General features: G+C 33.4%; 1 protein-coding gene across 3 annotated transcripts in view; it reads left to right on the top strand.

The window, feature by feature from the left end:
• MALRD1 (MAM and LDL receptor class A domain containing 1) overlaps positions 1-13,460 on the top strand; it is a 208,024-nt gene that overhangs the window by 122,625 nt on the left and 71,939 nt on the right. For all 3 annotated transcript variants that reach the window (XM_052693982.1, XM_052693983.1, XM_052693984.1), the window contains exons 28-29: positions 2,287-2,467; positions 12,456-12,584. In XM_052693982.1, the coding sequence (XP_052549942.1) occupies positions 2,287-2,467; positions 12,456-12,584 (310 nt within the window). The remainder of the gene's footprint in view (positions 1-2,286; positions 2,468-12,455; positions 12,585-13,460) is intronic.

Genomic DNA, 13,460 nt, shown 5'->3' with positions numbered 1-13,460 from the left:
GTAATAATTAAATTTAAATTTAAATTTCTTTCTAGCAAACAATTTTCTACATATCTCAGTGTCTCTTGGATGGGGGATTGGGAAGAAGTAATGCTCTCATTCTTGTAACTGCAGAAAGACTTCATAATTCATGGTTATGACATCATTGCTAACAATACAACTGTGAGGATCAGATTACAGCTAACTGTGCTACCTTTAACATTTTCAGGTTTTATACAAATATTTACCCATGTATATTATAAGATGTTCCACTGATTTCCATAAGCTGAAATGAACTGCAGGTGTTTTTAAAATATTTGGGTATTATTCTTGTGGCATATGCAAGTTTTAAATGCTTCTAGCTTATTTAAATACATAAATTGACAGAAATTGCCTTATTAAGTCTTCTAAGTTCACTACTAATAAACAGTACTGGGCTACTTTTGTAAAATTAATGAGTTATGTCCTATAGATAATGTCTAGGAATTTTTTCCATTCCAAAAAATTCTCAAGGACAGACAGAAGAGGTTCCAGAAACAAATTAATTTAATGTTAAAAAGTGCTTCTCTTTTAAGTCTTGTTTTATTCTCCATATTGGAAACCTTAAAGCCAAATGTATCTCATCATAACTATGCACTTTATTCATGTCATGAGTAGACAGAAATATTTCCAGACTGAACAAATTATCGTAAGAATATGTAGCACTCTTATGGAGATAATTTAAAAAGGCTATAAACAACAGATATTTAGAAGTTAATAATTAAATTATTAACACAGATTTGATGAATAGGAATAGTAAAAGTAGTCAGATTTGAAAAAAAAAAGACAGTTTTCCACTACTAAAATCAACTTCAATGATAGTATTTACTCTTTTTGAGCTCTGTGTTATTATAGATTCCTCTGCACTCTGTTTTAGAGTTGAAATTTAAGTGTATATTTAGAAAGGTTTTTATTTTCATTCTGGTTTCAGTTCCCCTAAGTTTTATTGATTATTGGCCTGAAAGGGAGCTGGCATACTGTATTGAATAAATGGATCTCAGATGTGATAGCACATGAAATTCAGGTGTCTCACTGTGAGAAATGTGCTGTGAAAATTGCAACCAATTGTCATCAGCCATCTGTGGAATAAGTGGCACAAAGCGCCTATTATGTTATTTTCTCTTTATTTGAATGTGTCATTGACTTTAAACCAATGAGAAATCACTGAAGGAGCAATACCTAAAATTGCTGCTTACTTGCTTGTGCAAACTCTCCTTGTGAGTTACAGAGAGATACTTACTATTGCTGCTAGTACAACACCAGTGGATCTGATCAGCTAAGTATCTGAGGACTTCACGCAGTTATGGAAACTCATGTTTTTTTAAGTTAGCTATATAATGAACAATAAAAAAATACATTTTTCTTAAATGAATAGATACATTTATTAATGAAAATTTTCCAAAACAACATTGTTAAACCATACCTCAGTAACTGTTTCATGGTAGATGTGAAGACTTCAAAATATATCAGCAATTGCGTGAATTCTCTGATTCAGAAACAGCTAGTATAGTATTTTTGTGCATGTGTGACTGCACTTTCTTATTCAACATGCAGTGATAGAAATAACCAACTTCATTTTCTCATCATGAAGATGTATAAAACAGTCTTATTAACATAAATTTAATCAAACAATTTCACTAAGTATAAAGAAATATAAGGTTTTGCTTCTCTGGTTATTTCAACTATTTTAACTGCTTTTCTTAGATGTTGCTTGCTCATGTACTGCTTTCTTAGAGTCTTCATTACCATGTTACTTGCTGCTGACTTGCCCATTAGGTAGTATGATTGAATATTTAAGACACAGCTCTTAAATATATTAACATACTTGAAAGTCAAAATGCTTCTTACTTAACTTCAGATAAACTAAAGTGAACATTTTATATTTGCTTCCATCCTTGAACAAACATTATCTCAATCAGTAAACTCTTCTTCTTATCTGATACCCTAATAATAAATAAAAAGTAACCTTACATCCAGTAATGTATTCCAAACACAAAGAATCTCACTAAATGCAACCATGCCAAAAATGAACTGTTTTGGAATTCAATCATGCACATTTCTGTACTGAGACTTGATCTCTTATTGATGTTTATCTGGTTATTGCAGTAATCATCTGATTTTTATTTATTTTCTTCCAACTATCCCAGCAAAGTGTACTTACCATTTCTTGGCAAAACTGAAAATGCATATTCCAGTCTTTTCTCTATTTTTGTATAAAAATTGGTATTTGATAATCCATATTTATCTTTCTGTTTATTCAAACTTCAGACTGATGATGGAATTGTCAAAATATGGAGTGATTCAGGAAGTCTTAGTGATGAATGGAGAAAAGTTGAGTTACAGTTGGGGAAGCTGAGAAATTTTGAAGTTATCTTTGAAGGTATTCGTACCAGAGACCTAGGAGGAGGAGCAGCACTAGATGACATAGAGTTCAACAATTGCTCTATAGGTAAGTTCAAGATGGAAACTTCTAGAGGAATGCTAAAAGTAGGTGTAAAATGTTCTTTCTTGTTTTTAAATATCTAATGGTTTTACTGATTTTCTTGTAGTGCCTTTTTAAATAAATCTGTCAGGAATACATTGCTTTCTCTTATATAACTTTAATAATATTCTATTAATATAGAAAGTCTTGCATTAGTACAAAATTCTCCCACTGAGTTTTTGCAGATAAATCCAAGAAATGTCTGAATTTATGTTTCCTTATTTGGTTTTAAGTACTTTTGTTCAGTGTATTTGATTGCTAAGCTGTTGAGTCTCTGTTTTTGTACATAGTAGTGTCATAGAAACATCAGATTACATTGAGACTTGTGATCTCCGTGTTTTCTTGCAAAATCTTGTTACATAAAAATAAGTTGAAACTGTAAATAAGCTACCGTCAGTATTCCTTTTCTTACTGAAGTTCAAATGTTAGAGCCATCAAAATAAACAAAACCTGTAACTCACAAGCTATTCATCCTAGTTAATTCATCTCCTTGTGCACGTAGTCTAAAGTAGAGTCAGAGTTTGAATTTAACATGTTAATAAATAAATAAGAAAAAAATAAAAGTTGTTTGGATTGTGGCTTTCATTAAGGAAGAATGTATTCTCTGTCTCTGGTAGAAAAAAGTGTGACAATAAAAGTGGATTGGTTGAGTAAGAAAATAATTGCTAAGATCACGTATCAATAGTGTATGAGTTTGGGGGATGTTATTTAGGCTAACTGAATTTTCTGCCATGGTCTGGATAATAATACTTTGGTTGGAAAAGTACAATTCTAAAGACCATATTTCTATCTAATTTTATCTGAAAAATATATGCAATCTATCCATTTGGAAACTGTTGTGCACTGTAAACCAAAACATGGAAACTGGAAATAACTTTGGTTCTGCTACAAAACTGAACTGAAAATTCTAAGACCGACTTAGCCTTAAAAGCACGTTTATGCCTATGAATGTTGTGATTCTGTTGTGCTTTTTCAAAATGTCACGTTGCCTCCACTGGTGGGCATGTAATCATTCTCCAAAGGACATAAGAAATGGTTAAGCCTGCCCTAGCAGAAGATGGGAGATCAACATTTGTCTGTAACTCATGAATGATGAGAAGATGTTGTTCTCCACTGAAGTTTGTTGACAAGCTGTGCTCAGATATATTATTTCATAAGGTAGGATCTAGTTAAATTCCATTCCAGGGATTCTATCCCATTTAGGGGATATAACAACTTAGACATTTCAGTCATTTTTGTGAATATATTCAACAAGTAAACATAGCAGGGTTTATTTTTTGAAGGAAGAAGAAAAATTCCCATTAGATTCATAAATTGTCTCCTTTGAAGTTCATATTCTTTTGTAAAACATAAAAATACTTCTGCTTCATCTTAATTACATATATTTTATGATAACGTGAAAGTAGTTGTTACATGAGTGTTACTGGAAATATTCCACAAAATTGTCATTGAGTTGAAGAAAATGGTTTGAACAGGGAACTGGAACTGTGTCATATGAAGGATCTTAATGCTCTCAAACAGTTAAGACTGCTGAAATTTACGTTGGCTTTAATCTGCGGCACTATAAGTCTGAATATTAATCATGTATTATAACCAGTGCTGCATTAATATACCCTGACAGAGAACGAGTTGAGAAAGTAACTTCAGTTTTTTACAATATGTAATGGTTTGTTTTATAGCATTTTTTCAGCAAGAAGCTGTTAAAAAAGCAGTTGCACTTTGTGCTATGATTATTTTTACATACTTATAGCTTTTGGTTAGTAATAGTAACATGTATTTTGCAGAAAATTAATGATTATGAAGGTGGATGATTCAGAAGAAGCCTTTCTCATATGAGTTTAAAATGCACAGTTGGAATTCAAATCGCAATACAAAAACATTTTTCTAAAAATTGGTTTAGTAAAGTCAGAATCCAAGGACAGCAATCCTTCATAGACAGATTTGTCGCTTGCACGGTATATGTTTTTATATTGCAATAAAACACAATCTTTATATGATGAGCTCACTTAACTTCAGTAGCATATGCCACATAATGTATGGTTTTCATTAAAGTTTAGGTGCATTCCTATTGGATTATTTTTATGCTTATGTTTTTGCTCTTCAGCAGAATCAGAACTCTGTCAGATATTTGCTTTTGAACTCCATGTTCTTGCGTATGTGCATGCGTCTGAAAACAAAACAAGCAAGCAAAGAAACCCACCCCCTACGAATTTCTTGTCTCTACAGTATCTGCAGTGTAATTAAGGTTCAAATCAAAGTCAAGAGGGAATCATTGCATTGTTTTTAGTGCCTTTCACATCAGGCTCATGTAGGGTTTGGGGTGTTTTTTTGGCTTTCACTCCACAAGATGAGAACCTTTTGCTTAATTTTCCTCAAGACTTTTGGCACGCTGACTTTCCTCTTGGCATGATCAGATTCAGGAGCCTGACTCAACCTTTTTCATGTTACTGTTACTGATTCTTTATCTCTGTAGAACATACTATGTATACGTTGCCATTTTCTTGAAAATTTCCCATGGGACCCAAGCCTGGGGGTATACATGTCATGTCTAAATTGTTGGGGTTTTTTCAGAAGAGAGTTTACTTTTTTTTTTATTGCAATGGTTGTAACAATGGTAAAAGATAGCAAGCATAATCTATGGCAAAAACCTAAGAGAGAAGAGTGACATAAAAAACGGGCTTATTCTCAACTGAAGAACTTGATTTTCAGTGCTTGTTCATGTATCATGTTTGTAGCTCAGCATTTCTGACCCAGCAATGGGCAGGGCCACATCTGTATTTTCCACTGAAACTTTTTAGGTCAAGCAAAAATCTCCTACATTGTTATAGATATCCTAGCCACAGTAATTACATAAACAGAGGAGTAGACCATGAAGAGAAGAAAAAATATATAATTTTTTAAAAAAGCATGGATAATAGATTTGAAAAAAATAAAATAAAATAGCAAGAAATGAAAATGAGAAAGCCTGAAGTGCATGGGAAAAGAAAGATGAGTGTTTATCTGCTTCCCAGAATGCAGCTTGTGGTGGGGAATACTTTCAGAACAGTTCTGGAGCTCTGAATGTTTTGGGGATAGCATTTTACTTTTTGCAGGCTGTGAAAGTGTATTCCTGGTTCACATTTTACAGTCAACACAAAAAAATAACTGCCTCCTTGCAGAAATAAAGTACTTTAGTGGAAAAGGCTGTGTGAACTCAAGACCTGCTTTACGGAGTATGGTAATACTTTGTAATAGTTACAGCAGTGTTTAATAAATCTAAAGGCTCAATTTGCTGTGCATGTTTGCCTTCAGCTTGCTTTCATACAGTGTGTTATAGAAAGCTGTACATCTCAAAGGAATCTGCAAGGAGGTGGGTTAGCTCTGCAGACTTCTTTGCATTTTACTTACATAAGTGTACAGTATGGTATATTATGATACGTGAGCATTTTCAACTGATAAGGGAGAAACTTTCCATTTTATTTGCCTTCTAAAGTTAATTAGTTAAATGCTTCTTTACTAGCAGACAATACAGATAACTTTCTTATGATCTGAGCTGCAGGGACCCTATCCAGGAAGGTGTATTTCTCTTAGTTCTCTCTGATTTCTGTAGAAAATAAGGTCAAGAAGTAACTAGATTTGCTGGAAATGTGACATGTCTTGGAAATATTGTCCTGAGACTGAAACATTGCATAAAAGAGTCTTATCAGTTGACTATGAAAGAGTAAGCTATGTTTTGATAACAAAAATAATTTAAGTTCCAGATCTGATATCTTTTTATTTGGCAGTTTTTTTTTTACAAATGAAAAAATTACTGCTTTCTTAGTCTGCAAATAACCAGTCGTGGTCAGTCAATTATTAAAAAACATGACATTATGACACTGAGCTTTAAAGATGTAAAAGGAATTACTGTCCCAGAACTTGCAAAAACAAAAACAAAAACAAAACAAAAAAAACCCAAAACACACATATATTTTAATCTTAGTTATTTAATAAATTACCTCTTAGTGTTCTGAGTGTTCTGCAGAACTACAGAATAAGCCTTCACTGATAATTTTGGTTTTGAATCTTCTGATACCTGTGACAACTTTTAAAACTTATGTCGGAAATAAGCTGCGATCTTCCTGGTTACCTTGAAGAGCAATTCAAACATTATTGGTTTGCTCTTCCCACTGATGACTTACTATTATAAAACAGGAAATCAAGCATTCAACTCATAAGACATGCTGTTGCTCTTAGCCTGTATTTTATATATACATTATTGTTTTAAAAAATCTACTTCAGATACACAACACATATAAGACGTATAAGAATTGATATATACCTTACTCATCCATTCCACATCTAGTTATTTTAGTATTACAGGGCACAAGTTGAAAAACAAAGAAGGAAAAATAAGTAAAATTAGTGTAGAAATAACTCTAAATTCAGAAGAAACAAAAATGTCTTCACTGATCTCAGTGAGCTGCCTGATTGGAATCACACTTTACAGGCTTTTCTCTCCTTGTTAAAAGCAAAATAAGGCAGTTATTAAATTGTAATTAGTATTAAAAATACTTTTTTTTTTTTTTTTTTTAAGAAAACAAAATCAAAATGCCGTGGCTTTCTTATTAATAAGAAATAGATTTAACAAGTTGAGCAGAATGGGAATTTTCTTTAAAATGTAACAAAGCATACTTTGCCTGATGGTAAACTTGTCTTTCCCTTTCCTCTTGTATATTTGTATTCCTCCTCAGCTCCTGCTTATCGCAGAGACCATAGGTGAAGTTACAACAATCCTTTGAACAACTTGACTTTCGTACTCCCATAAACAAGAAGCTTTGAAAGTCTCAGTGGAGAAATCCTTTCTCATTAAGATTCCATCCTTGCTTTGCAGATCAGAGAGAAAACGACTGAAACATCCCAGAATTTGGGTGCATAGGCCAACTTTTTTACTTTTAATGTAAGCCAGTGTTTTCTTTGAATTCTCAAGTATGTATGATGTAAAGATTTACATTTAGTGAAGCATTTAGTTTCTTCTGCTCAAACACTTGTGAGAAGTTCAAGCTTCTGTAACAGAAATATTCAGTTCAAACTGCCCTGAAGTAAGAATGAAGGGAATTCTGATAGGGAAAGCAGCTGGAGCCAACTCATTCTCTCAAGATACGTATTCGTATTCAGTCAGAATGTATGTCCAGTTTTGATCAATGTTTTTTTCTCTACTGAGACTGTTTTTGTGCTTTATGACATTTTTCACATTTTTTTGATAAAACATTAATCGTCAAGATATTCAGATGTGGAATACAGAAGTTGTATCATCTGGCTAAAACTTCTTGGTAAACCTGATGATAATTATGGTAAAATTCTTATTTTCCAGAAAGAACTCCATGTTAGGAGAGATGTGGAAGAAATATGGGCTGCCCAAGCCCAGGTTACCAGGGCTGTCAGAGATACACAGGGGAGCAGCCCATAATGAGGAGAGTGAGGAAGCCTTCTCAATATCTCTTTCCAACACGTGAATTTAGTGGTGTGCAACTTCTCAGACCCCTGTTCTTCAAGGAAAACATCTACTAAATTGGTATAATGGAAAAAAAAAAAGAAGGGACGTTTTCTTGAGAGACCATTCCTTTCATTTGCCTCTGAGCAATAGTGTAACAACTGTGTACGGTACCCAGTAAAACAATTATGAAACAACATGGATGTTTCTCAGAATTTATTCAATGTCATATGATGCTAAAGGCATTCACCTAAGTGGTGTTGCATATGAAGATTTTCTAGAAATATGCATATAAACAAACATAAAGTCATTCAAATATCATAAACCTGGATTCAGAAAATGAATTTAGGGCCTTATTTGAACAGATTAAAGGAGAGAAAAGAAATATTGCACCAGGTTGGAAATCAAAACATCTCTACTATTGGGCCAAAAGAGAAAGCTTTAAAAGACTAGAAAAATATACATGTTAGTGACAGCTGGATTTTTTTTAGATGAACTTTTTCATATGTAACATTGAAAGGAACTTTTTGAGTGTTCTCTGCACTGGAATCAGACAGGGTGATACAGGGAGGAGAGAAAGGACCAAGAGGGATAAACCACATTGCTGAACAGTTTCAGGACTTCTTATCCTGTGATTGAACATGTTCATAATTATTGTGAAGCTGAATTTTTTGCAAAAGGATCACTTGATTTTTTTGCCCTGTCTGCTCCAAAGTAAAATCAGCAGGCTACTAAAGGATAAAACCTGGAATAAATAAATTCTCAGTTCCTCAATTCTGAGTGCTGCTCTTTAATGTCTTCTTTAGAATTAAGCAAAATATGTCAGCTTTTTACGTCAGTACACAGTGTGAATGAGCTCCTTATCTTTCTGATATAGCGTGCAGAAAAGCCTATATTTCACTTTTAAACAAATATAAAATCATAGAATCTTTTGGAAGGGACACTTAAAGGTCCAACTCTCCTGCAATGAACAGGGACACATACATGTGCTCAGAGCCCTGTCTGGACCTTGAATACCTCCAAAGCAGGGTATCCATCACTTTTCTGGGCAATGTGTTCCAGTGACACACAACCCATACTTTTTTCTTAAATCCTGTGTGAATCTCCCCTCTTTTAGTTTGAAAAGGTTTCCTTCTGTCCAATCACAACAGACCCTGCTAAAAATCCATCCCTTCTTTCTTACAGCCCCTCTGTAGATACTGAAAGGCCACTTTTAGGTCTCCCCAGATCCTTCTCTTCTCCAGGTTGCACAGCCCCAGCTCTCTCAGCCTATCCTCGTAGTGGAGGTGTTCCATCCCTGGGATCATTTCTGTGGCCCTCCTCTGGAAGCCTCCAAAAGGTACACGTATATCCTGTATTGAGGACTCATCTGGATGTAGTACTACAGAATTCTTGTCTTGTTTGGTATGTGTTCTTATGCTCTGCTATGTCAGTATTAGAAATTGAAAATATTTATTTATTACTTTAATCTTTTATATTGCTTAAGCCAAAGTCAGTTCTATATTTCCAGAATTGTAGATGAATTTTCATTCTTCCAGTCATTGGTGGCCTTAGTCACCAACTCCTACTAACCTTGAGTTTCTTTAGGAAAACGACTGACAGAATTTTGTATTTGAAGGCAAAATTCTCTCTCTGGAGTTAATATAATATATTATATCAGCTGTTTATGTCGGAAACAATGCGTATCTTCAAATGAAATCAGGCTTTTTCAATGAAAAATACGTTGAGTAGAATTCCCAGTGTTTTTTTTATTGATTCCAATAGAACCTTGTTTGAAATTATATTTAGCTTGCATCAGTAGGAACTTTTCTTCTAGTTTTCCCTGCAGAAGATCGTCAAGGTCACTCATAGTCAGAAGCATTATTGATGAGTATGCTAATGGACCTTTAATGTTATATAAAAAGTCATGTAAAAAGGGTATTGAACAGTTGGGTTAAGCAAATGACAAGCATGATGAAAATTGTGTATCATAAATGCTGAACTTCACAGTACTGAGTATAGTTGAGTTGCTGGTCTGATTAATCCTTCTAGGAGCTTATAATTCATACATTTTAATTTAAGTGAAGGGTGAAACTTGGAGAGTAATGGTCACGGAGTAATACTTTCAACAACACTTTTTTCAGATACTATGAAAGAAGGAAGAGAGATGTTTCAAATCTGACACAACTTTGTAAAAGAAGAGTGTTGTATTCTTTATCCTCTATTAGCAAATATAAAGAAAAGAAGTACATTTTCAAGTGTTCTTTAGTATGTAATCTTCCTGGTAATGGAAACAAAGTTTCTGAGTTCATATTGATCTATTCATCAACTATCTTCAAATGAATCTTGTCATGCCTGCACACTTCCAGAGTAATACATGAGCTAGTCTTTCATAGATAATTTAGAGATAGGAAATGGAGATATGTAAAACCTTGTCATGAATCCAGATAAGAGTTAAAATGTGGTATGCATGTGTTTGTTCATGTCCATGTTGCTTTTTCCTCTCTATATATACAAACACACATATTAGGAAGGACACTTTTGTCTTTGCTGGTACATTGAGAATTTGGCTATACAAAACAAAATATTTTGGAAAAAATATGACTGAATAAATGCATTTTCTTATAGCAGCCATTGTTAACATGCTTCTTTTGTAGGATTTAGTGATCCATGAGACAAGCCAAATCCATTAGTCTTTTAAAAGCTACTTAGAAGACTATATGGTTCTTTTTCTGCATCATTCCACATTCTACCACATTGAAAAACAATACTCTGTTGTGTATGTATTTTGTTTTTCAAGTACTTCCATTTCATTTGGCTTAGGGATTAGCATAACATGCAGTTAATAGTTCCTACTTATCTAAAATTTGTCCAGTGGTAGTTTCTTGTGATATTCAAGTTCTCAGTAAATGTTGCAGTTTCAATAGGACATGAAATAAACAGAAATGATAAGTTATTACTGTTTTCCTATGCCACAATAATATATATATATTTATGAGTAATTTCAAATTATTTGTTGTATGAGGCTTTTTTTTTTTTTTTTTTTTTTTTTTTTTATGAACTTCTGTTTGGTTACTTCTTGATGTTGAAGTTTTTTTGTTGTTCAAAAGGCAGTATTTATTGTTTTAATTTAGTTTTTTATCCTGTGTAAGAATTTACGACAGAATGATTACGTCTCTGCAAAGATGACTTTTAATACCACAGCAGGAATTGTCAAACAGGAGTTAGATTATTTATTTAGTATGAAGATGTTGTGCAGATGCTTGTACGTTAATTCATATTTTTATTTTTAATTTTAATTATTTTTATCTCTGTCAAAGTCTCTGATAGAGTATCTATCATGCTATCCCTAAAAATGATATAGGAATAAGGTCTTACTAAAGAAAAATCAAAGTAACAGACATGTGACTCTGTGTTTGGACTTTGTCATTTTCATTGGTAGGGATACAAGTTTTATTAGGACTATATATGGATTACATGTTTTATCTTAGGATAAGCTAAGAAATGAATAGTTCTAAATGCTAGATTCTGATATGCTTGAAGGCCTGTAAAGTTCATTGTAAAAAAAACCTGCACTAATATGTTCTAAAAGTAAATGAAAGAGCAACACTACATTGTCTTGCTGCTTGTAAAAGGAATAAAGGAGGTAAGGTAAAGAATGCAGTCAGTCAGACGCCATGGATTTTCAATATCTTTTCTACACGATGATAATGTACTTATGTCATATGCAGTGAAACAAAACGTGAAAAAATATTGTGTCCCAGTGGTTCTATCTTTACAAAACTTATGTTGTTAAGCAATTTAAGTCACAGTGACTTGAGGAAGTAAATTGTTTTTCTGGTCTGTTATTTCCAGTGCATGGGAAAGAATGGAAGAAAGGGAGCTGAATTTTTTTCAGCAGCTCCCAATGACAGGGCATGAGGCAACGGGTATGGATTAAAAACCCAGAAATTCCATCTGAATACAAGAAAATACTTTTTTACTATGAGGATAGTCAAACACAGGCACAGTTTGCCTAGAGAGGTTGTGGACTATCCATCTATAGAGATATTCAAAAGCCAATTGAACCTACTCTACAACCTACTCTAGTTACATTTACTCAAGCAGGGGTATGACCTAGATAGTTGAAGTGGTCTCTGTCAGTCTCAACTATTTAGTGTTTTTGTGATTTTCTAGAAGTTATATTAAATCGTTAATAAATAATTTACCTGCTTTTTTAACATTTCGTGGATTCTATTTTAAGGAAATACACAACAAACATGCAGAGAAACAGTCATGCTAACACTGATGTGAATTTCTTTCCAGGCAAAACATTCTTCCTGTAAGCTTTGGGACAGGCCAAGACAGTAGTCTGGGCGTGCATGATGCACCATTAAAAGAGTGGGACCAAATGACATCTGTTGGAAGCAGTAAAACACTAAAGTCACGATGTGTCATAGATAAACAAAAAAGAGCATACTTGATTTAATACACAGCATACATGATTTAATTATAACACTCATATAAATGTCCTGTTGGTTTCAGCTGGAGAGAATCCCAGAGAATGCCCTGCCTTTACAGATTTTGTGTGTTCGAATGAGGATTGCATAGAATCTCAGCTTGTTTGTGACTATAAACCAGACTGTGAAGACCTATCAGATGAGGCTGACTGCAGTAAGTATCTCACTGTGTGTTAATGCTACCTCCAGTTAAAATTATAACTTTTAATTTCTAGCATACTCAAGTAGATTCATTCAACTGTTCAGAAGATAATTACAAGCAAGTTGCCTACTCCTCCAGCACAGAAGGTCTGACATTTTCAGATCCTCCTAGACGTTTACTGCACAAGAAGTGTGGTTTAGGCACAAAAGTATAACCTGCTCATTACAAAGTTTATCTAGAAAAATAAATGAACAGTTAAATTTAAGGAATAAAATCAGTGGATTACAATTTAAATTCACACTGAACACAAAATAATTTATTGAGCTTAAAATATTTTGACCTGTCAATATTGAATAAAAAAAATACAAATAAACGAATTAATGTACAATAACAGATTCTGTTATAAAAAGCAGTTATGTAAAAACTGCTGTAAAAGCCTATCTTTCAGATTAATCCTATGTTTGCAATTTAATTTATGTTGCTACCATGTATTCATTGTTCTTTGTTCTTGATTTGACTACAGAGATATGATAGCCTTTTCTTCCTTTACATTATTATAGAGCAGTTGGAGAAAACCCAGTCTATATTTTTTGAATCCCTATGAAGACTGAGGCAAAACTTGCTTGCTAACACTATTTGAGACAGAAGGACACAACAATATTTTGAAACTCCGGATCAATTTAACAGCATTTTCAATTTATGTTTGAAATTCGAAAGCAGTAAATCTTTGCATCCTTTTTCTTCCTTCAGTTCTTTGTTTATTGACTGTGACTCTCCAAACTAGACATTTGGAGCAGGAAGCTTAAACAGCCCATGCAATTCAGTAATAAATCTAATTCTTAATCTTTAAGCTGCAGTACCAAATTCTACCATACTGCACATATGGTC

This window comes from Tympanuchus pallidicinctus, unplaced genomic scaffold (genome assembly GCF_026119805.1).
Source record: "Tympanuchus pallidicinctus isolate F22 unplaced genomic scaffold, pur_lepc_1.0 scaffold3, whole genome shotgun sequence".
Taxonomy (NCBI): domain Eukaryota; kingdom Metazoa; phylum Chordata; class Aves; order Galliformes; family Phasianidae; genus Tympanuchus; species Tympanuchus pallidicinctus.
This window is presented reverse-complemented; position numbering and strand designations above follow the sequence as displayed.